General features: G+C 44.9%; 2 protein-coding genes across 2 annotated transcripts in view; both read left to right on the top strand.

Annotated features, from left to right (window-relative positions):
• Positions 1-5,402: 5,402 nt before the first annotated feature.
• On the top strand, positions 5,403-23,875 carry LOC121135569 (zinc finger protein 112-like). Its single transcript, XM_040734618.1, has 3 exons — positions 5,403-5,520; positions 20,286-20,375; positions 21,334-23,875. The coding sequence occupies exons 2-3, from the start codon at positions 20,345-20,347 to the stop codon at positions 23,430-23,432; spliced, it is 2,130 nt and encodes a 709-aa protein (XP_040590552.1). The 5' UTR covers positions 5,403-5,520; positions 20,286-20,344; the 3' UTR covers positions 23,433-23,875.
• LOC101841768 (zinc finger protein 235) overlaps positions 5,405-24,140 on the top strand; it is a 38,601-nt gene continuing 19,865 nt past the window's right edge. The window contains exon 1 of the mRNA XM_040734620.1: positions 5,405-5,520. The gene's annotated coding sequence lies outside the window, so the exon portion shown is untranslated. The remainder of the gene's footprint in view (positions 5,521-24,140) is intronic.

Here is a 24,140-nt window from a genome sequence, read left to right as displayed (position 1 = left end):
ATACCCTACTACATTGTTTAAAAAGATTACAGATTGGGGCTAGGGATCTTCATGGTAATACACTTGACTTTTTATCCTAGCACTTGAAACAGCCAAGCAGATCTCTGCGAATTATAAACCAGCTTGGTTTACATGGTGAGTTCCAGCCCAGCCATAGTGAGACCTTGTCTCAATAATTGAATAAAGAAATAATAAGATCAAACTCTCTTCCTCTGTCTGTCTGTCTGTCTGTCTGTCTCTCTCTCTCTATATATATATATATGCATATATATAGTTATATAAACATATGTATGTGTGTATGTACATAAACACATAAATATATTTATGTATTCATAGATATATCAGCTTTAGTATCTGGTATCTTGAATTCTCAATGCCATTTACTTTAATTTTTACTTTGGCCTCTCAGCACTAATAGTTCGCCAGAACACCTTTTTTTTTCTAATATTTTCAAAATCTTCTATAATTTCAGGTGTTTTTTTTTTGTTTTTTGTTTTTTTTTTTTGGTTTTTACGAGACAGGGTTTCTCTGTATTGTTTCGGAGGCTGTCGGTCCAGCCTGGCCTCGAACGCACAAAGATCTGCCTGCCTCTGCCTCCCGAGTGCTGGGATTAAAGGCGTGCGCCACCACCGCCCGGCAATTTCAGGTGTTTTACCTTTAAAATATTGAGCAACAACAATTGAGCAATTGTGTCACCAGCTTCTGTCTGCATAGTCTTTCATGCATAAGCCATCTATAGATGCACTAAAATTTCTATAGGGTTTGCAGAAGTAACTTCAGGCAATATTCATGGAGTATTTTCTTAAAATCTCAAACAGGATCCTCTTGCCATTCATTAACCGTGTGGATCAAACAACCTGCATCTCATTTAGTGAAAGAAGAATGTTTGTGAACTCTTTATCAGTAAAGAATTGTTCTTTATGAGCTTGTGCCTTAGTAGCCATATCTCTAATAATCTAACAATGCAGTCTGTCTCAGGGGTTACATTCTTATAGAATTTAACCAGCAATGTGTAGAAAGAAACTTACAGAGGCAGATTCTCAGTGATGATGAGCAGACAGGAGCATACCCAGTGATACAGTTTAAAATCATGAAGTTTTCTCCTTAGTTCATTCCCTATGAAAATCAAACATTCATCTAAGCATTAATTAGATACTCAAAAGTGAACATTCTCTATACAACGAATTACTGATATCTCTGGGAGTCCAAACAGCATTTGACTTAATATTTTATGCCCTGATGTAATTGTTCTTTACTGGAAGCTGGGCTTGTTTAAACTCCCTCTTTCTCCCATGAAGGGACCATTGATGATGAGTTATTCCCACTCTTGGGGAAGAACAATAACAAAATTTTAACTAAATTCAAGCAAACAGACAACAAAGTCCTAAGCTGTGGGCTTGGTGCACTTGCTCAGGGTGCCGCAGTGAGGCCACCTGTTGATTCTTGGTGATCGATGCCACCGCCCTGTCCTGAAGGGCGATTCTGTGAAAGAGCCCAGAGGCAGAGTCAGCCAGAGACAGAGCTGACTTTTAACTATTCTCTGTTTCTTTTATAGGAAAGAGCCTTTTTTCTCCTCTGCTCCTACAGGGAAGAGGCTTCGTGCTTTCCCTTATCTTTCTTTTATGGGGACTTGTAAGTTTTAGGCCTTGTTTCAGTATTTTCTCCCTTTTTACCAGGAAAATCCTTCTTTCTTGGTTAAACATTTCCCCTTTTCTATAGAGAAATTTCCTTTTATTTCCTTTCCTTCCTCTTCTCTACTGGGAAGATTGCCTTTTTTATTTCCTTTCTTTCCCTTTACTGGGAAGTTTCCTTTTTCCTTTTTTATTCTTTGTCTCAAGAGCCATTCTATCTTTAAAAATTGTGCAGTTAACTTTTCAGCCTTTTTAATTTCTAAATTGGCTTTATTGACTGATGAAGGGGGATGAGAGTCATCTCCCACGTCCTGTCTTCCCTCACTTTCTCTGCCCTCTGAAACAGCATTCTTATCGACTGTGAAGGAGCCTTCTCCTTTGCTAACTGACCATTTCTAGCCTGAGTGTCTTCCCTTTACCTTCCTGTTCTACTTCAGTTACAGCTTCAAGTGACTTCTCACTCTGTAGCAGCTCCAGAGCTTTTAATATTAAATTACATAAAGACCAAATTTTTTAATGGTTTGGGCTCTCCTTTCTGATGAGATCTCTCCAAAGCTCTTAATATTTGCTTCCATACTATCACTTTCAATTGAACATGAGAAATTGCCTGAAACCAGTGGCAATACCATTTAATTAATACTGAAATCTCTGTGAGCTGTTTCCTTTTAACAAGTATTTTCATGACTGCATATACTGTTGCTCCTGAAATGACCCTGACGATCCTGGAGCCCCCTTACCCTGAGAGCACTTTTCCTCCATTAATAAAGTGGCTGGCTTCTCTGTCCTTCAGCAGATCCTTTGTCCGTTTTCAAGCCCCACGTTGGGCACCAAATGTTCTGACACAGGTGTGGGTTCATGAGGGTCTGTGGAAAGAAGACTCATGGGCACCTTTATCATGAACTGATGTCCTTAGGGCTGTAATCAGGACCAGCCAAACAACCCCGGGTCCGACCCTGAGTGGAGGAGTGTGGACGAGGGAATGCTACCTATCCAACGATGTTAAAGAAAACACAGAGACATCTGATCGTCAAGAGGGCATTCAGTTAATACTGAAAGCGCCCAGTTTATAGATGTGTCATCTTAAGTAACCATCTAAAGGTGGGGGCAATGGCAGAAGACATCTATTGATAAAGAGCTGATAGCAATTATTTCCCTTAATCCTAAAGGCACCCTTTGCTGCACATACACAAGCCCTCAGGCACCCCACACCAGCACACCTTGCTAGCCTTCAGGGTGGGTGTAGACTCGTACTGGCTCAAGTCTATTGTTATTTGGATAGGAGCCATTCTCCACGGAGATCTAAAGACAATAGAAATAATGGGCTCTCGTGGCAGGGTGGAATAGATTTCCAAAATATATGGGCCCCAACACACCTTAGAATAAATCTAGCCTTTCCTGGCTGCAGGGGGACTCAGACTCTCTTAGGGCTGAACGACTTTCCCTTAGGCCAGGGCTGCTTTTATTCCCCAATTTACACGGTAGGAAATTGATTTCCATATCCTCAAAGGAGTCTGGTTGGGCCTCCCAAGGACAATGTCAAATGCATATTCTCAATATGAAAATATAGCCACTCTCTGGGTGGTTTTGGGGCTTGTACCTGTGGGAAACTCAGACCAGGTTGACAAGGACGGCAACAAGAGAAGCAAAAGCTACTCAGAAACAAAAGATGGATTAGGGCTAGGTGCTGGAGAAGGTGGAGCCCAGCAGGAATTCTCCCACAGCTCATGCCCTTGTTTCTCTTTTCAAATTATAATGTTTATTTGTGTGTGTGTGTGTGTATTTGTGTAGTGCATGCCTATGTGTTTGGGGGGGCAAGTGCAGAGGCAGGAGGATGGTGTCTATCACTGCTTCATTTGCTTGAGACAGAACCCCTCACTGAACTTGGAGCTAGGCTGGTGGCCAGCAAGCCCCAGCAGTGCCCCTGTCTGCACCTCCCCCAAGCATGCAGCACGGAGTTCCGTTTTACACGAGTGCTAAGGATTGACCTCGGGGACTCCACGCTCCTGCCACGAGCCCCTTAGAATTCAGTGACTCCACCAATGAGCTGCATCCCCAACCCTCACTGGTGAGTTCTTCGTAGTGCCTCTACCACTGAAAATTGTGGGCACTGTTCCTGGGGAGACATAACCAAATGTTCACTCATTCCTGATAGAGAGCCAGTGACAACCCAAACAATCCAGCGTGTTGACCCAGTGACGTCTACTGGGGTTACTTACATGAATATGGGGAGGGGTTACTTACAGGAGCAGAAATGACAGCTGCATAGCCAGAAAACACCCCAGTGTGAGTGACAGCTCCCACTGGGGTCCGTGGCACTCACAGCCTGCAGGCCACTCAGCAAGGTGTAGAGTGACCCTCCCGGTGTGGTGGTCAGGTCTGTATTAGCCCCATGCTGCAGGGACCATTTGTCCCGGACTGATGTCTTTGGGGCTGCAGTCAGAACCAACCGAACAACCCCAGGTCCAACCCCGAGTGGAGGAGTGCGGATGAGGGAAAACCTCACTACCCAGCGGTGCTAAGGATGAAACAGAGACATCTGGTCATATGAGGAGGACTCTCAGTTAATACTGAAGGCTCATTTTCCGTAACCATCCAAAAGTGGGGGTAAAGGCAGAAGACATCCATTATCATTTATAAAAGGCTGCTAGCAGATGTTTCCTTTAATCCTAGAGACACTCCTAAGTAGCACATACTCAAGCCCTCAGGCACCCCACACCAGCACTAGCCCTCAGGGTGGGTGGATGCTCATCCTGGCCTTTGTTATACAGAATAGGAGCTAGTCCCCACCTAGGCCAGGCATCTGGCAGTAATCAGCCAACATCTAAAAGACAATAGAAATTCTGAGCTCAGAACTGTGGCCTGGTAGAACATATCTCCAAATTATTACATGGGCCCCCAACACCCACTACCTGAGTTGGTCCAAATCTCAGGTGGTCTCTGCTTTTGGGACCTCGCTGACTGATTGTCTTCTAAGCTGTGCTGCCACTCAGTGTTCCTTACTGCTTATAACTGTCTGGGAAGCAGAAGATTAGAGAACCTGGCCACTTTCAGGGACTTCCTGAAGCTTCCCTCTCTCATCCCATGCTTCTCCCTCATCTCATGCTTCTCTCTCATCTCATGCTTCTCTCTCATCTCATGCTTCTCCCTCATCTCATGCTTCTCTCTCATCTCATGCTTCTCTCTCCGTCTCTCATGCTTCTCTCTCATCTCATGCTTCTCCCTCATCTCATGCTTCTCCCTCAAGTCATGCTTCTCTCTCATCTCATGCTTCTCCCTCATCTCTAATTGTCACCTGCTGAATACTCGATGGCAGCTCTCTACAAGAGACTGTACCCTGCTCTGTGCTTCTGCAAGCTTGAAGGCCAGGACTGACTCCCAGAGATCTCCAAATAGATGACCTGTCATGTGCACAAGTATGGACATTCGCACATACACGATCACAGACTCACATGTGTGTGCATTCATATGTAGGCAGACGTGCGCATCCACACACACACACACACACACGCGCACGCACGCACGCACACACACATGCACGCACACACACACACACACACACGCACACACACGCACACACACGCACACACACACACACACACACACACGGATTTCTTGCAGCCCTCATGGCGGGTGGCTCCAGCAGATTGGAAGGCTGGCAGAGGTGGGAATTTCCACCCCAGAGCCTCTGAATCCCACGCAGGTTCTCCCTTCACGTCTTCTCAGCCACCTCTTCTGTAGTCATGCCCACATGTGTTTGGTGTCACAGGAGATGGTGACATTCAGGGACGTGGCCGTGGTCTTTAGCAAGGAGGAGCTGGAGCTGCTGGACGCTGCCCAGAGGAAGCTGTACCGCGACGTGATGCTGGAGACCTTCAGGACGCTGCTCTCGGTGGGTGAGGACGGGGCCTGGGTTTCCCCAGGAATGCATGGGACCAGCTGTGTGGGAGCCCGGGGACTCCTGGACGTGTTCTCTGGGCTTGGTTGTCTAACTGGAGGTTTCTCATGGCTCCGTCCATCTGTGCTTTGAGCTGTACATGAGAGTCCTGCTTGGTTTTGTCAACTTGACACAAGCTGGAGTCATCTGGGAAGAGGAGCTATTGGTGATAGCTGATGTTATAGGAGATACAATATATTTATTTACCAGAGAGAGAGTCACACAAGCTACGAGTTAGAAGCATGGCTGGCTTCCAAGAGAAAGAGCGAACTCCTTTTCCTTTCACTTCCTTTTATATCTACCTGTGCTAATTTACTTGTCCCTGCCCTCATGGGCGGATAGCTTTGTGGGGTTCACTCCTACAATTCCCCTTTTAGTCTAAATAGACTATTTAAATTCGATACAAACTCAAACATATACAACATATATACATAGAGGGTGATAATTAAGTTACAGTCTACTTATCCTAAGCTAAACATATCCATTCCACCTAAATTATAAACTTATTTGAAAGGGGTGCCTAAGTCTGAACACCTCCTTCCAATCCCAAGCCTAAAATAATTGCAAATTAACATTAACAGGTGTAAACTATCCTCTAATATCAATAATAGGGAGAAGGGACATGGAATTCTCAAATTTACTTCCTGCTGAAGTGGGACAATGACAATCATGGGGACCTGTGGGAAGAAATTGTTAATGTAACAAGAGTCTTAAGTAGGTTAATTAGTCTCTGTTTGGCAGGAGATGCTTGACTGAAGTTCTGGATTAGAGTTCTAATTTAGATTGAAGCTCTTGTCTGAAGCTCTGATCAGATTGTAAAAGATGCACTGTATCAGTTCCTTGGTCTGGAGATGTGTCGAGTGATGTAGTTCCAAACTGGTTTCAGGATGGTGCCTGTCAGGTGGGATCAATGATGTGGGGCAGTTTAGATGCATCCAGTCGAATCAGGCGGAGTCGGGGAAGTGAATCCACATTCTCTTTGTGAAGCAGTTGAAGGCTGCTGTCAGGAAATCCCTTTTTCTCTGGAAAACTGAAGCATTAATGTTAGCACAGAAATTTTTAACGTTTATGTGTATGAATACTGGGAAAGGCAACCCTAAGGAAGATAATAAACATGAAGGAGATTAGAATTTTGGAAAAAGAACCAAGTATACACAGATGACAGTCTCTATTTTTGTTTTCTTCTGTCTTATATCAATGGCTCTTTGATATAATACAGAAAGTCTAAATTGTATTTTAACAATATGCTTGGGTTTAAAGCAGGAGAGCCAATCCAACTCTAAAGCCAGCAATAATTAGATGAATTGGGACTCAAGCATATTAAGAAACAAAGAAAATAGAAATTATAATAACAAAATAGAGAGATTTGGACATTGATACCACATTGTATTATTGCATGTTTGATGGTCCTCTGGGTAGGTATCCTGTCTTCTTTAGGTATCCATATACCTAGTATTTTTTCACTTTTCGGAACTAATTTTCCTGTAAAGACACAAACAGAACACTTCTCTTTCCTTTAATGAGGTCTCCTTATACATAGCAGACCTTGTAGATGAGCCACCATCTTTCCTCCTCCTGAGACGTCTCCTGTTCTGATCGAATCTTAATTAATTTTGATGGAACCCAAAGGTTTTCTTCTCCTGTGGAAACAAAAGCAAAACCCCTTCCCCAACGTAACACATATTCTGGTTTCCAGACTGAGGGTCATAACATCCTTAAAATACACCGGTTGGTTCAGTTCAGAAGTCTTCTCTGTAGTCCAGTGTCTTTCTGCTGCAGTTTGTCCTTTTCCACCAGCATTAAGAAAATTCAACGTTAGTAAAGCATTATGTAACCTGTGTTTGGGGGTCGCTGTCGCCCCTGGCTGTTTATGAAGCATCTCTTTTAAGGTTCGGTTAGATCTTTCAATCACTGCTTGTCCCGTGGGATTGTAAGGTATGCCAGTTACATGTTTTATATTATAATATTGGAAAAATTGTTCCAACTTACTGGAGACGTATGCTGGAGCATTGTCAGTTTTTATTTGTGTAGGTATACCCATAGCAGCCATCACCTCTAAGAGGTGTGTAATAACAGAATCAGCTTTTTCAGAGCTGAGGGCAGTAGCCCATTGGAAGCCTGAGAACGTGTCTATGTATGATGTACATATTTCAAACTGCCAAATTCTGGGAAGTGAAATACATCCATTTGTCCCACGCCACAGTCTCGCCAGCAAGAACGACACAGGACACTCGGATCCTTCTGCAGTAAAGCTTTAATGCATCTTGAGAGATAGATGATCAGCTTCTGAGAGGGAGACCCCAAGCTAAGAAACCCAGCCCCTTATATAAGCCTAGGAGCTCCGAGTGAGACGTGTAGAGCCGGGATTGGTGGTTTGCTCATCACCCCAGATGACGCCACGGGAGAGGCACAGCTTAAACGGTGAACTCCAACTGACAGCGGATGTCAGCGCCATCTTCTAATGGCGATAGCAATAGCGAGGGCGGCTCCTCACATCTCCCCCTATTCATTTATTTTTGAAGCCATAGGACACCCACAACTTTGGAGTGGAGATAGAGGTCAAATCCCCATGTGCAAATTTGGAACATGTACAAAGCTCCTCTCCAGGGTCTTATCCCCAGAGGGAGCCCTGACCAGTCCCGATGTCGTTTTTCTGGGGGAAGGAGATCATGACATAGAACCTTCATGCAAGATGACTTATCTCCCAGGAGAAAGTTGTTATACCGCAGACCTCTCCTGTGCAGTGCTTAGCCTTGCAACTCCTTGGGCTGCTGAAGCCTACCCACTCTATCCCGTGCAATGAGACTAGCCTCGTGGGGTGCAAGAGCCGGGAGGCCAGCGACCTATTTAACATGGTTAACCAAATGTCAGGGGGAGGCTCCGTGTTCTAAGACAGCAAGTGCTTGTGCCACCATCACTTTGTCTCTTTTGTTTGGGCTCTGAGCTTACACACCATCCAAAGCATCAACACTCTTCCACGGCAGAGAACTAGGCTAAATAATCCCACCCCCACCCATTCCTTAAAATAAGAAAATGCAGATGAAATCCAGGAGGAGAGGCCTTCCATCAGAGAAAGATCCAGACGCGTGGAATTCACTTGCAGGATCGCCACTCTCAACTCACAGAGTGTCTGCTCAAACTCAAAAGTCCAATTCTGTAATAAATGTTGAGACAGAGCTTTTGACAGGTTAGCTGCTCTTGTAAAATTCTCATATTGTACTGAAGTGACACAAAGGCCAGGCAACTTTTGTTCACATCCCAATTGGGCCATCTGCCACAATATATCCAATTGTTCCTGAACCAAATTAATCTGTTGGTTTACCAACATCAGGCCTCCTTGTATCTGAGACCTGGCAGTGGCCTGTTTATCTAGGGCCATGGTCACAGTGGCCGATAGTTCATTAATGGTTTGAGTTGTCTGCACAGTGGCAGAAAGTGCAAGGGCCGAGGCGGTAACCGAAGCAGTAACCGCGGCGGCAGCTATCAGGCCCACAATAATAGCAGAGATCCCAAAAATCTCCCTTTTCCCTAAACAAACTCAAACTACTTGGCGCCTCAACAGGAACTGGAACAAATCGAGGCATGCGCATTACCAAAGCAAAAGGGTGCTTAATAGCATCCCAGCATAATGCATGAAAACAATTCTAAGCAGAGCAATTTATTTCTTTCTGATTCTTACCTGAGGTATCATTACTCACAACCCAAATAAAGGGCAGCCAAACACAAATTGGAGCAGCTGAATAATTAGTTCACTTAAAAGGGGTATACTTAACATTGGAGGAGGACCAATCAGATGATCCAGAGCTCTGTCCCTCACTCAGACTGTTGCCTAATGCCCCTTTCCAATCAAAAGTAATCTGTCCCTTCTCACTATATCCTCCAGCAATCATTGCCATAGGAGAAAGATCAGTACAGCTTCCATTAATTCAAAAGGATTAGCATTAGATCTTTCTGGATCCATATGAATAAAATTATCCTTTAATGAAGAAATCACAGTAAAGCACAAGCTTCCTACCAATGACAAGGTTCTCTCATCCTGAAAACTCTGTATCTGAGGATCTAAAGGCAAAAAGGCAAGCCCCAACTCTCTATTAGTTGTGAAAAATCTAGGGAACACCTGGGCATTATGCATCACTGGCATCGGTAGGGGAAGGTAGACATGATGGCCCACCGTAACTCTCCCATCATACTAGGAACCATCATCCCGAGTAGGAGAGTCTTCATCACCCACTTGGCCTCCATCCTTCTTATTCTGGAGTTGTGAAGGAGCTCTTCGAGTGAGTCTTTCAGGGATCCACAGGGGTTTTCTTCCTCCTGTGGAAAAACACACACAGCTCCCCTGGATCTTATAAGAATAGGATCCGGGCCTTTCCAGAGATCAGTCAAGACATCTTTCCATTTTACCATTTCTTTTGGCCTATCAGGCTCTAAACTGTGGCGATCGGCCGCAGTGTGGCCTTGGGCATCAGAGTTCAAGAAATTAAGGGTAAAAAGTGCCATGGACACAGCAACTCTTGGTACCGAGGGTAGAACATCCTCAATACTCCCCTTTTGTTTAATCAGATATGATTTGAGTGTACGATGGGCACGTTCCACAATGCCCTGTCCTTGAGGGTTATAAGGTAGGCCAGTTAGATGGGTAACATCCATTTGCCGACAAAACTGTCGGAATTTTTGAGAGGTATATGCTGGTCCATTGTCTGTTTTTAAAATTCTGGGTTTTCCCCAAGCACTCCAGGCCTCAAGGCAATGTTGAATCACATATGAGGCCTTTTCCCCTGTTAGGGGCGTGGCGAACATTACGCCAGAACAGGTGTCAACAGAAACATGAACATATTGAAGCCTTCCAAAAGAGGGAATATGAGTAACATCCATCTGCCACATCTGCAATGGTCTAATGCCACGTGGGTTTATTCCCACGTGGGGAGCAGGTAAGAATTCGCAGCAATTCTGGCATTGAGTAACAATTTCCCTAGCCTCTTTCCTGGATAGAGCAAAACGACGGCGCAAGGTCTCAGCCGTCACATGAAAGCGCTGATGGAATTCTTTTGCTGCTTGTGCATGGGTAGACAAGGCAGCGGCCACCAGCTTTGTAGCCTTGTCCGCTAAGTCATTCCCTGAGGACATGGGACCTGGGAGTCCAGAATGTGCTCGGACATGGGTAATGAAAACAGGAAATCTCCTATTTAACAAGGCAGCTTGTATCTTCTGAAAGATGTTAGCAACTCTGCTGGAGGATCTTATTATTCCAGCTATCTCAAGGAGATTAACTGCATTAACCACATAAGAGGAATCTGATACAATATTGAGGGGTCCTGGAAAAGCCTCAAGAACCTCCAGTACTATCAGACATTCTACAACTTGAGGTGAAGTTCCTTGACCACATAAGCTCCCATACCAGTTTTCGATCCATCAGTGTACACCACAGTCCCATCTGGGAGTGGGTCTTTAGCTGTCACTTGTGGAAACACTATAGCCTGGTTTAGGGCAAACTGTAAAATTGGATGCTTTGGAAAATGATTATCAATTTGTCCTGAAAAGGAAGTAACTAAAACTGCCCAATCACTAGATGTGGCTGCCAAGGTCTGAACTTGTGCAGCAGTATAAGGCACAATCAAGGAATCAGGATCCCTGCCAAAATGCGTAACAGCTGCTTTTATTCCGCGAAGCGCGAGCTGTGCAACAGCATCAGGGTACCAGTCAATAATCTTAGCAGGGGAAGCATTTGGATGAATCCAAAGTAATGGTCCATGTTGCCACAGGACTGCAGTTGGCAATTGAGCTGTCTTAAAAACACACAGATTAGAAGGTAGTGACTCCTCAATACGTTGTAATTGTGCTTCCTGTAAGGCCTCTTCTACCATCTGTAAGGCTCGGTGGGCCGCAGGGGTAAATTTTCTGGGTGAGGAGATATGAGGCTCACCCTCCAGGAGATCGAAGAGGGGTTTTAGATCAGCAGATGGAATTTTTAAAAAGGGCCTCAACCAATTTATATCTCCCAGAAGTTTCTGAAAATCATTTAATGTTTGTAAGTGGTCTTTGCGAATTTCTATTTTCTGAGGAACTATATTTTTGGGAGTAATCATTGAGCCCAAAAAGAGGCCTGTATCTGCAATTTTAACCTTTTCTGAGGCAATCTCTAATCCCCACTGTTTTAATTCAGCCACCAGCATGGGAAAAGCCTTTTGTAAAACATCTAACTCTTTGTGACAAATAAGAATATCGTCCATATAATGGATCATGATTAAAGATGTAAATTGCTTCCTAATTGGCTCCAAAGCCTCCTGCACATACAGCTGACATATTGTTGGGCTATTGGCCATGCCTTGCGGCAGTACCTTCCACTGAAATCTCTTGTCTGGTTCCATATGATTAAGAGAAGGGATAGTGAAGGCAAACCTTGGTCTATCCCGTGGGTAAAGTGGAATAGAGAAGAAACAATCCTTAATATCTATAATAATAAGCTTCCAATCTTGAGGAAGTGCAGAAAGCAAAGGAAGGCCAAAAAGATGCATCTGATTGTTAATGGCCCGCAGGTCGTGGAGTAATCTCCACTTCCCAGATTTCTTCTTAATAACAAAAATTGGTGTATTCCATGGGGAGGTAGAAGGCTCTAGATGCCCCAGCCGTTCCTGTTCTTGCACTAATCTTGTGACAGCCTCTAATTTTTCAGAGGATAGAGGCCATTGAGAGACCCATAACGGCTCCTCTGTTTTCCACGGTATGGGTCATGAAGCCTCAACGGCCCCTAAATAAAACCCAGTCCTTTTCTACCCCGATTTCCGTGTTGCGTAATGGGTTTTATTCTGCCTTGTTCTTGCCTACCCAAGCCTCTACCCTTTGTATACCCCATCTTTGCCATAATGGCTGATGCCTGGGGGGAGTATTCATTAGTTAGGGTCATGCCCATGGCTTGTAACACATCCCGTCCCCATAAATTTACAGGGAGTGGCAACACATAGGGGGTAAAACATCCCCATTTGCCCTCAGCGTTCCGCCAGGTTAAGGCTGAGGCACTGATGGCAGGAGAGGACTGGTATCCAAGACCTTGTAGAGAATGAGATGAAACAACAGTGGGCCAAGACTTCAGCCACCAATGGAGTGAAATAATGCTTTTGTCTGCTCCCGTATCCATTATCCCTTCAAATTCTTTTCCATTAATTAACAATTTTATTGTAGGTCTCTCATTTAGGGGTATAGCAAGATAGGCTGAATCACTTCCAGAAGATCCCATAGCCCTTTTTTGTAAAGTGTAGGTTTCTCCATCCCCGAGGGAGGGCAGCAACACCAGTTGTGCAATTCTATCTCCCTGCTTTATAAAAAATACACCCCGAGGGCTAGAACAGAGAACTTGAATCTCCTCTTTATGATACGGGTCAACAATCCCAGGATATATAATGAGTCCCTGTAAAGTTAAGGAGCCTCGGCCCAGAATAAGCCCAATGGTGGCAGGGGGCAAAGGTCCAGGGGAATGGACTGGGACCGATGGAACATTCATTTGGGGCATGAGTAAGAAGTCGGAGGCGGCACGCAAGTCCATTCCGGGGGGTTCCTCGGAAGCCTCTACTTCCTCTTGATTGCTTTTCTGAAATCGGTTCCCATATTTCTGAGGGCCCTGGGACCATGGGCCCCGTGACCCGTTTTTTGATTGGGGTACCTTGGGTTCTTCAATAGGGGGCAGAAGCCTCCCTTTTATATCCTGGACTGACCTGCATTCACTAGCCTTATGATAACCTTTACCACAACGACGGCAAAGCTCCAGTTCTCTTGTTCTTTCAGGAGCTTGACAATCTTTCTTAAGGTGCCCCATTTTCCCACAATTAAAACAAGCTTTTCGACTAGATAAATCTCTACGCCTGTGCGTTTGTAAAATGGCGGCAGCTAGTCCTGCATTGGTTAGGGGTCCCCCCCAGCTCCCTGCACACTCTGAGCCAATCTTGTAAACCTTTGCTTTTGCGAGGGGCGATAGCCGCTCGACATTCCTGGGTTGCTTGTTCATAGACAAGTTGCTCAATCAGGGGCATAGCTTGTTCTGAATCACCAAAGATGCGACCGGCGGCCTCGGTCATTCTGGCCACAAAGTCTGAAAATGGCTCTTGGGGTCCTTGGACAATCTTTGTAAGGTGTCCACTGGATTCTCCCCTTTTTGTGAGGGCCTTCCATGCTTTAATAGCGGCGGCCGACACCTGACCATAGACGCCCCAGATGTAGTTGGTTTGATTAAGGGCATGTTGACCCTGACCTGTCAGCATTTCAAATGTCCACTGCCTCTGATTCTCATCTTCAGCCGTGGCATTAACTCTAGCTGCATCATACCAGAGAGCCTTCCATTCCATGTATTGTCCCATGTTGGGAAGCACTGCTTTCACTGTCGTCTGCCAGTCAGTGGGAGTCATGGCAAAATTAGCAAGCCTTTCCACCTGTATTGTGGTAAAGTTAGCATTGACCCCATAATTACGAACGGATTCGGCCAATTCTTTGATTTGATTGTAATCTACGGGGGTATGTACTCTTCCGCCTTCCACATTCTCGAATACTGGAAAAGCCACTTGTATTTTTCTCCGTTCCTCTAACGGTAAAAAGGAGTCAGTACCAGTATTCAGCCGAAGCTCATACGGCGGAGGCGCCGAGGGGCGTGAGCCCGCCGGATTTATAGGCGGTGGCCTCACATTCATTTTTGTTTTTTTAGCGGCCGGTGTCTATCAGGGTGATATCTTTCTTCCTCATGCCATGCCACCTCCTCCTCTAGAACAGCTTATTCGCTAGAATCCAGAGTGTCAGAATCGGAATTATCTAGCTCCAAGGCTTCTAGCTTTACCGTAGGGTATAGGCTAGATTCTGGCTTTTTCTTTTTCTTAGATTTGATAGGGGGTGAATGATCACTCCCTTCTTTCTCTCCCCCCTTTCTTAACTTCTTGGGGAGGGCCTTTTTTCTTAGACATGTCTTTCCTTTTGCGAGCTCCCATTCTCTCACTCCGTTCAGGTTCTGACATGCTATCCTGAACTTCCTCTAAGGTTCCCTGACTTTCTACTATAGCAGGGTGACAGGCCTCATCCTCCAAGCAGTTTTTAACTAGCTTCCAAATGGCTTTGGTACCTAAGCAGATATCTCCTTCTGCATGCTTCCTGTCTAGTTCTTTACCTAACTTGTTCCATGAGGCCACAGTGAGGGACCCGGAACAAGCATACCATGGTGCCACTCTATCTACCTCCTTCACAAAATTTTGAAATGTTCGTGGTGCAATTTGAGATCTCTTTGTTTTAGCACAGTCTGTAGGGCAGTAACCACTGACTGTGAGGACCCCATCGCGCTAGCGGCTTATCTGAAAAACGGCGCTAGACTCCTTTACCAGACTGACAGCACCGTTCTGTCAGTACCAGCCACGATGAAGAAGAAGGACAAACAGGACTAGCACCAAAGCATCCACTGACCCGTCCCACGGTGATGACAAACTAAGGCCAAAGTCGAGAAAGGGGGTGTTCAGGATCAAGCATACCTCTCTGAACTTACGTCCCTGCAGTTCTGAATCTGCCCCGTCTTCCGAGGGGTCTCCTGCGGCGCCGGCGATGTTGAAGAGTTCCCGGGTTTCGGCACCAGATGTCCCGCTCCACAGTCTCGCCAGCAAGAACGACACAGGACACTCGGATCCTTCTGCAGTAAAGCTTTAATGCATCTTGAGAGATAGATGATCAGCTTCTGAGAGGGAGACCCTAAGCTAAGAAACCCAGCCCCTTATATAAGCCTAGGAGCTCCGAGTGAGACGTGTAGAGCCGGGATTGGTGGTTTGCTCATCACCCCAGATGACGCCACGGGAGAGGCACAGCTTAAACGGTGAACTCTAACTGACAGCGGATGTCAGCGCCATCTTCTAATGGCAATAGCGATAGCGAGGGCGGCTCCTCACATCCATTTGCAAAAGTTCATTTCTGAGAATACCTTTAGGATTACAACCTGCTGGTAACGGAGTTTGATTGTAGAATGAGCAAGTAGGGCAATTTCTTACTATTTCTTTGGATTGTTGCCAGATGATAGAAAAAGCCTTCTTTAAACCTTTGCTGTTAACATGGTGTTTCTTATGAAATTCTGAAGCTTCCAACAAATTACCTGTTAAAAAATGATCAATTTCATCATTGCCTTGTGCCAGAGGACCTGGCAGACCTTTATGGGATCTGATGTGTGTTATATATATAGGGTGAGTCCTGTTTCTGATGGTTTCCTGTAATTTTAAAAACAATGAGGTTAATTCTGTACTATCAGGAACAAATTCTGCAGTCTCAATGTGCAAGACAACTCTCTCTGCATACTGAGAATCTGTGACTATATTGAGAGGCTCTGTAAAGTCTTTATACCATGAGAATGGCATATAATTCTGCCTTTTGTATGGAGTTGTAAGGGCATTGAACTACTTTACTTATATTTCCTGATTTATACCCTGCTTTACCTGATTGGTTTGCATCCGTGCAGAAGGTAAGAACTCCAGAAATAGGTGTTTGTCTCACGATATATGGAAGAATCCAAATTGTTTTCTTTATGAATTTGATTCTCTCTCTTTTGGGATAGTTATTGCTAATACTTCCCAAAAAGTCACTGCAAGCCATTTGCCAGTACTCATTATCCTTCCACAAGGAGGAAATTTCCTCATTTGTTAAAGGTACAATAATTTCAGCTGGGTCTTTCCCAGTCAGTTGACAGAGCCTTGCCTTACCTTTTAATATCAAATCGGAGATCTTTTCTATATTTGTTTTCATTTTTTATTCTGTTTATATGGCAGAAATACCCATTCTAGTATGATGTCTTCCCTCTGCATTAATATTCCTGAGGGGTATTCTCTAGATGGTAAAATAACCAGAATACAGTCCAGCTTTGGATCCACACGGTCCACATATGCTTCTAATATTCTCTTTTCTACCCATTCTAATTCTTTTTCAGCCTCAGCTGATAGTACTCGTGGGCTGTTTAGGTCTTTATCTCCTTTTAAAGCCATTTTAAGGTGTTTTAAATCATGGCCTTCTATACCAATAATTGTCTGTAATTGAGAAATCTCTCCTAATAGTTTTTGAAGATCATTAAGAGTCAGGTAACGATCTCTTCTGATATGTACTTTCTGTCGTCTAATTTTCTGAGCATCTATTTTATAACCTAAATAGTTAATAGAATCTCCTCTTTGTATTTTTTTCTGGGGGAATTTGTAATCCCCAGCGAGGCAAAGTTTCCTTTACTGCTTTAAACACCTTTTCTAAAGTATCCTTATTTGAGTCAGACAGTAATATGCCATCCATATAATGATATATTAACGAATGTGGAAATTTTTTATGAACAATTTATAGAGGTTTATGCACAAAATATTGACACAAAGTTGGCCTATTTAACATACCTTGAGGCAGTACCTTCCACTGGAATCTCTGTACCGGTTGGGAATTACTATAGGTAGGTAATGTGAAGGCTAACTTTTCTCTGTCGTTTTCTTGTAACGGTATGGTAAAGAAGCAATCTTTTAAGTCTATAACTATAATTGGCCAATCCTTAGGTATTAGAGAAGGTAGTGGCATCCCAGGTTGTAGAGACCCCATAGGCTGAATTACCTTGTTGATGGCTCTAAGATCAGTAACCATTCTCTACTTACCAGACTTCTTCTTGACAACAAAAACAGGTGAATTCCATGCACTAGTTGATTCTTCAATATGTCCAGCATCTATCTGTTCCTGAACTAACTACTCCAAAGCCTCTAACTTCTCAGATGTCATAGGCCATTGACCTACCCAGACAGGTTCATCTGTTAGCCATTTTAAGGGCAGAGTTTTCAGGTGCTCTGTAGGTTTGACATTAGCATCCTGTTTTTGTACAGCCTGTATGTTTGGCAACTGCTTTTTGTAATACCTTACAACATTTCTTCTACCATCTAGAGTTTGTATATGATTCATATCTGATACAGGAGGAATGTTAATTTGGGGATTCCATTGCTGTGATAAATCACGACCTCAAAGAGTCATAGCAATATCTGCGACATATGGCCTCAAACTTCCTCTCTGCCCTTCTGGTCTAATACATTCTATCTATCTGACACTTTGTTTCACATGAGATAAGGTCCCAATTCCTAGAAATTGAACATTTATATCTTTAGAGGGCCAACCTACTGGCCAGTTTTTCTGAGTTATTATTGTTACTTCTTCTCCAGTGTCTAAGACCCCGTAAAATAATTTATTATTCATTTTTGTAGCTAATTTGGGTCTATGATCTTGTATAGAAGTTTGCCAGACTATTCCTTTTTTATTTCCTCCAGTATCAACTAGCTCCTCCTCAATAACTAATCCACAGTGCCATTAGTCTTTACAGTAGGCTGTGGATTTCCTAATTGTCCTGAGAGAGGCTGTCCTCCACTGTTACTGGGAAGGACCAAATCACCCTTGATCTTAGGGCCTCTACGGGGAGACCCCTGTGCGTGTTTCCTGGCTGCAAAGGCTTACCTTGTCTGTCTGTAGTTGACCAACATTCTTTGGTCCAGTATCTCTTGCAGAGATCAGGAGGCTGAGGCCTTCTGTGTGAAGTATTTCTGGTAGAAGCATTATTTCTGTGAATGCTTTGTCTACAATTCCTACTCAAATGTCCTATTTTACCACAATTAAAACATCTAAGGTTTAGATGTCTTTTGAAACTTCTGAAGATTGCTTCTCCAACCCAATTCGGTATCTCCTCCTGGATATGCCATTTTTCATCCTGATTCCTCTGAAATCCTATAGAAATGGCTTCTCCTATCCAGGTTCCTGCCTCTGGATTGTCATACTCAACATTAGTTGTATGTAAGACCCATTCCTCCAGTGGTCCTGATCTGATCCGTAATGGCCACAGTATCTGTTTGTATTGTGGGTTTGCATTCTCATACGCCAAAGATCCTATAAGAAGTTGCCTAATATTAGGATCAGTTATCTGTAATTCTATTGCTCTGGATAATCTTTGTAAGAATTCAGAGAATCTTTCTCTCGGACCTTGAATCACTTTTGAATATGATTCAACATTTTCCCCTCTTTCACGAACCTTATCCAAAGTATTTAGTGCTTCTGTTTTGCATAAATCAAATGTATGCTCATCATAATCAGCTTGGACTTGCGGGTCAGAAAATTGCTTCTCCCCAATAATCTTACTTTCGGAAGCTTCAAAGCCGTCCTTCAAACCTTGAAGTTCAAGTGCCTGGGCCTTGGCTTCCTGTCTCCACAAAGCTTTCCACTGTATTTGGGAAGACTGGTCCAGCACTGCAGATATTAAATCATGCCAATCTGAGGGAGTTATTTTATTAGTAGTAGACCATGTGTTTAGTTTCACATAAGGGCTGTGGACCCCAAAAGACATTATTGCTTGCCTTATAGCTTTCATGTCTTTCATGGGAATAGGTTTCCATTTATGTGTAGTGGAACCAGTTTGGTTCCTCCTCGATGCTGGCTTTTCTATCATGGTTACTGGAAAGGCCACCTAAAGATGTCTAGTAGCCATATTTTGTTTATTTCCTGTTTCAGATGACGTATCTTCTAAAGATTGAAATTTTGCAACCATGTCATCATTTAGGTCTTGGATTTCCTGCATTAAAAATTGTTCCAAGCCCTTGGACTGCTCATTGAGGTCTTGGATTTCCTGCATTAAAAATTATTCCAAGTCCTTGGACTGTTCTTTGAGGTCTTGGATTTCCTGCGTTAAAAACTGTTTCAAGTCTTTGGACTGTTCAGTTAAACGTGACTCCAAGCTTTTCATACCATCCTCCCTAAAAACTCCAAAGGCATCTATTTTTCCTTCCAGAAAACACATTCAGTCCGCTAGATAGTCATTATTTTCAGACACAGATTGAATTGACCCTGTTAATTTTGAAAATTCCTCTTGGCTAGACTCCAACTTAGCCATAAGTGCAGTGGACAATGAATTGAATGTGTCTCGAAGGTTGTTCTGATCAAATTCCAAATTATCTGTTTTGGTAACTAAATCACCTTTTTCCTGAATTTTTTACTCTAATTTTCGAATCATTTGTACATGTTTTTTCCATGTGATTACATGTATTAACACAATGATCACAAGCATGGCACACATATACATATAAAAATATCATAATTGTCTTTTACTTCTTAATCCATGACATTGGTAACGAAATATCTAAAAGCCTGCAGTGTTAGCCGGGCGTTGGTGGCACATGCCTTTAATCCCAGCGCTCTGTGAGTTCGAGACCAGCCTCGTCTACAGAGCAAGTTCCAGGACAGCCTCCAAAGCCACAGAGAAACCTTGTCTCGAAAAACCAAAAAAAATCCTGCAGTGTAAAATTACCTGCCATGTTATAATTAGATGTTCTTACCACCAATTGGTGATTCCTAAATTGGAAAAATCACCTCTTGTTTTGTCTTAGATTAAAATACCTGTAGTTACCGTGCCTGGTCAGTGGATGGCGCAGGTGTACTGCCAAACATTGCCTCTCCTAGAAAATCAGATGTTTCCCAAGGAACCTGTAGAAACTCTGAACAGATTTGGGAGCAAATAGGGTTTGGTGAAGTTGGTGGACACATTGCACTGCAGCCAGTAAGCAGCAGCCCTCCATGGAGCCCAGGCTAGACCATTCTCAAACTGTCTGTCTCTGCCTCCCAGGCGCAGCTATGACAGACATACACCTCCATTCCAGCTGTTTCTTTTTATGTCGTTTGACAACGTAGACATGATCAGAGATGGCTTTTCTGTCTTTCTCACATAGCGCAGGAGCCCTTCAAACCAGGGCTGATAGCCCAGCTGGAGAAGGAAGAGAAGCTTTGCATGGTGGAGGCCCCAGGACGTGGACTCCCAGGTGGGAGCCCGAGCTGCGGGTCAGGGGGTGGGAGTTCTTTCCAGAACACGGGGCAGGGAAGTCACTTCTCCCTAACTCTCCACTGGGCCCCACCCGCCTCACAAATAGTTAATAGTGCTTAGAGCAGGGCCGCTAAGAGCTGAGTAAGGGTGCTCGTCACCAAGCCGGAGACACCAGTTCCATCCCTAGAACCACCTGATAGGAGGAGGGAGAAAACTGACTCCCCAAGTTGTCCTCTGACTTCCTCAGTCATGCCAGGGCTTGACCCCAAACACACTCGGGGAAAGAGAGGGACAGAGATACAGAGAGAGAGAGAGACCACACACACATAGAGGGACAGAGTGAGAGCACACACTCATGCTCACAGGAGACATTTTCCACTTTGTAATGTCCCCTTTTGTTTTCACCATTGGATCACCCAACAATGTGTGATAAAGACACAATGACATGCTTAGAGTTCACTGGACCTTTCCATGGGGCCATATATGATATGCACATTTTTTAGGAAAAACCCATATCTCTGAGTTTGAGCAAGTTCCAAGATAGCTATGGTTGTTACACAGAGAAACCCTGTCTCAAAAAACAACAAACAAAAAAATATCTCTTTTTTCTTTCCTTTTCTTTTTTTTTTTTGAGACTGGGTTTCTCTGTGTAGCCCTGGCTGTCTTGGAACTCACTGTGTAGACCAGGCTGGTGTCAAACTCTCCAGAGATGCACCTGCCTCTGCCTTCTGAATGCTGTGATTAAAGGTGTGCATCCCTACTGTCTGACAGAAAATCTAGATGTTAAGGTACCCAGAGAGCTGTGGTTCTGTGGCTTCTGTGTCTGTATCGGGTGTTTTGTAAGTGCTCATAGAACAGGGTGACACGTGAGTCTCCTGCTGTTAGCCAAGGGTTGACTTCCAAGTCTCTTAATAAGGTGCTCACTTGTGCATTTCTCTGGATTCTCATCCTCCTAGGAAGCAAGGGTGGACATGCTGTGGAATTAAACTCCTGTTGTCCCAGAGCATTCTCCTCCTGTCAGACCTGGCCAGGAGGTGCAGGCTTGTTACCCAGGGGTCAGGATTCCATGAGAAGATGTCCAGAGGGAAACACCGAGTCTCAGAACCAAGGAGATTGTCCTTGCCTGGTGTGCGCAGGCATGCCGGTTCAGATTTCTGAAGACGGGAACTACGTGTGGCCTCCTGTAGATGATGACGCTGCCTCTATGAAAAATCAAGGGTTTCCTTCGCTGAGAGCCAAGCAGTTCTGGTGGGAATCATATCTCCATGGAGCGTGTAATTGCCAATGGGAAGGTCAGCAAATGTCCAGGAGAAATCACTTCTGCAGGTGTGAGGGCATCAGGTGGTTCTCATACCACAGGGACAGTGAGGGGTTACACAGAAAGCAGGGAAGCTGTAGTGTCCATGACAACGGAGAAGAGACCATGACAGTATCGTCGTTAAAGCAGGACTTGGTTAGGTTAGGGCCTGAGCCCTGCCCATGTACTGAGGCTGGAAAAGCCTGGGGCCATGGTCACAGTGAGGACCACAGCTCTGTCACACAGCAGCAATTCCACTCCAGAGGGAAGCCCTGTGCACACAGTCCGTGTGGAAAGGGCCGTGGTGACGGCTCAGCTCGTCACAGTCATCAGAGTGTGGAGACAGGAGCTGAGGGTGCTGCTGAGAGCCCTCCTGTGCGTTCCCCTCCGAGAGAGTGTCCAGAGTGCGCCCTGTGCCAGTGCAGTGAGAACGTCCACCGCGGCTCCCCTCCTCACCCTTGTGGATGTGCCCACCCAGCTGATGCCTCCCGGAAGTGCAGCATCCCTGAGAAAACCCTGGACTGCTGTTTACACTGTGGTAGCAATTTTAGGGCCCACACTAGGGAAGAGCCCAACAAGTATGAGGAGAATGGGAATGTTTCTAATCAGAGTTCGTATCTCCAAGTCAATGGGAACACCCATGCTGAAGAGAAACTATATCCAGGTGTGGAGGGTAGGAAAGATTTCACACGTTGTTCAAGTTTTCACCCTCATCACAGAGTCCATGTGGAAGAGACTCTCTGTAACTCTGAGTGTGGTAACCACTTCAGGCTGCCCCCACATTTCCAGGACTTCCCAGCCGTGCATCCCAGGGAGCAGCCTCCTAAACATTCACGCAGCTTTGGTCAAAGTTTGCGTGTTCAAGGCCATCAGCAACTTCACATCAGAGAGAAACCTTTTACTAGAGAGGGTAGGAATGGTTGTAGCTGGAGTTCCAGCCCCAAAGATCATCAGAAACAGAAGCCACACAAATGCAACACCTGTGGGAAAGGCTTCAGTCACAGATGGGTGCTTAACATTCACCAGAGAGTGCACACGGGAGAGAAACCATACAAGTGTGAGGAGTGTGGGAAGGAGTTCAGCCAGAGTGCCTACCTGCATGCCCACCAGAGAGTTCACACTGGGGAGAAGCCGTACAAGTGTGAGGAGTGTGGGAAGTCCTTCAGTCGGAGTTTCTACCTGCAAGGCCACCAGAGAGTTCACACCGGGGAGAAACCGTACAAGTGTGAGGAGTGTGGGAAGTCCTTCAGTCGGAGTTTCTACCTGCATGCCCACCAGAGAGTTCACACTGGGGAGAAGCCGTACAAGTGTGAGGAGTGTGGGAAGGGCTTCAGTCGGAATTCCTACCTGCAAGGCCACCAGAGAGTTCACTCTGGGGAGAAACCGTACAAGTGTGAGGAGTGTGGGAAGGGCTTCAGTTGGAGTTTTAATCTTCAGATTCATCAGCGGGTTCACACAGGAGAAAAGCCCTATAAATGTGGAGAATGTGGCAAAGGCTTCAGCAAGGCTTCAACTCTCCTGGCGCATGAGAGAGTCCACACGGGAGAGAAGCCTTACCAGTGTGATGAGTGTGGGAAGGGCTTCAGTCAGAAATCATACCTTCTAAGTCACCAGAGTGTTCATTCTGGAGAGAGACCATATGCATGTGAGGTGTGTGGGAACGGCTTCAGTCAGAGAGCGTATCTACAAGGTCACCATAGCGTCCATACCAGAGTAAAGCCATACACATGCGAGGTGTGTGGGAAAGGCTTCAGCTAGAGTTCCCGCCTGCAAGTTCATCACAGGGTCCACATGGTGAGGAAACCATACGCATGTGGGAAGTGCACCAAGGGATTCAGTGAGAGTTCCCGCCTCCAAGCCCATCAGAGGACCCACACAGAAGGAAGACCCTACAAGTGTGAACAGTGGGGTGAGAGCTTCAGTGGGTTTTCCACTCTCCAGGCCCATCAGAGGGTCCACACTGGGGAGAAGCCATACAAATGTGAGGTGTGTGGGAAGGACTTCAGCCAGAGGTCAAATCTTCAAGCTCATCAGAGAGTCCATACGGGAGAGAAACCCTACACGTGTGATGTGTGTGGTAAGGGTTTCCGTTGGAGTTCAGGCCTTCTGATCCATCAAAGAGTCCATAGCAGCTATAAGTTCTGTAGGAGGGAGGACTGTAGGAATAGTCATTCTTCTGATAATCTACGCAGAACTGAAGGTCTGTCAAATGCTCTTCTGTTTTGTTAATGAAAATGTAGTGTTTCTACCCAACATGAATGCCAGTCTTGGTTGGGAAGCAGCATGGTACAGAGCTCTGCCAAGAGTTTGTCAAAGTCTCAACGAGCTATTGCAGAGGATCAAGACCTCCCCAGCATGCATGCCAGCAGGAATTAAGAACAGTACAATCTTCATGTCCACTAGAACATAAGCTGGGTGAGAGAGAAGTTGTCCACCAAGCCTTTAAGACCAGACCGAGAGCAGTGG

Source organism: Mesocricetus auratus, unplaced genomic scaffold (assembly GCF_017639785.1).
Source record: "Mesocricetus auratus isolate SY011 unplaced genomic scaffold, BCM_Maur_2.0 Super-Scaffold_100038, whole genome shotgun sequence".
Lineage (NCBI taxonomy): Eukaryota > Metazoa > Chordata > Mammalia > Rodentia > Cricetidae > Mesocricetus > Mesocricetus auratus.
This window is presented reverse-complemented; position numbering and strand designations above follow the sequence as displayed.

What these genes read in the sequence shown, in the direction of transcription:
- LOC121135569 (XM_040734618.1), top strand. Translation starts at nt 20,345, where the DNA reads ATGGTGGAGGCCCCAGGACGTGGACTCCCAG. An exon ending in CCCAGGACGTGGACTCCCAG is followed by an intron (nt 20,376 to 21,333) that starts GTGGGAGCCCGA and finishes TCATCCTCCTAG; the next exon opens with GAAGCAAGGGTGGACATGCT.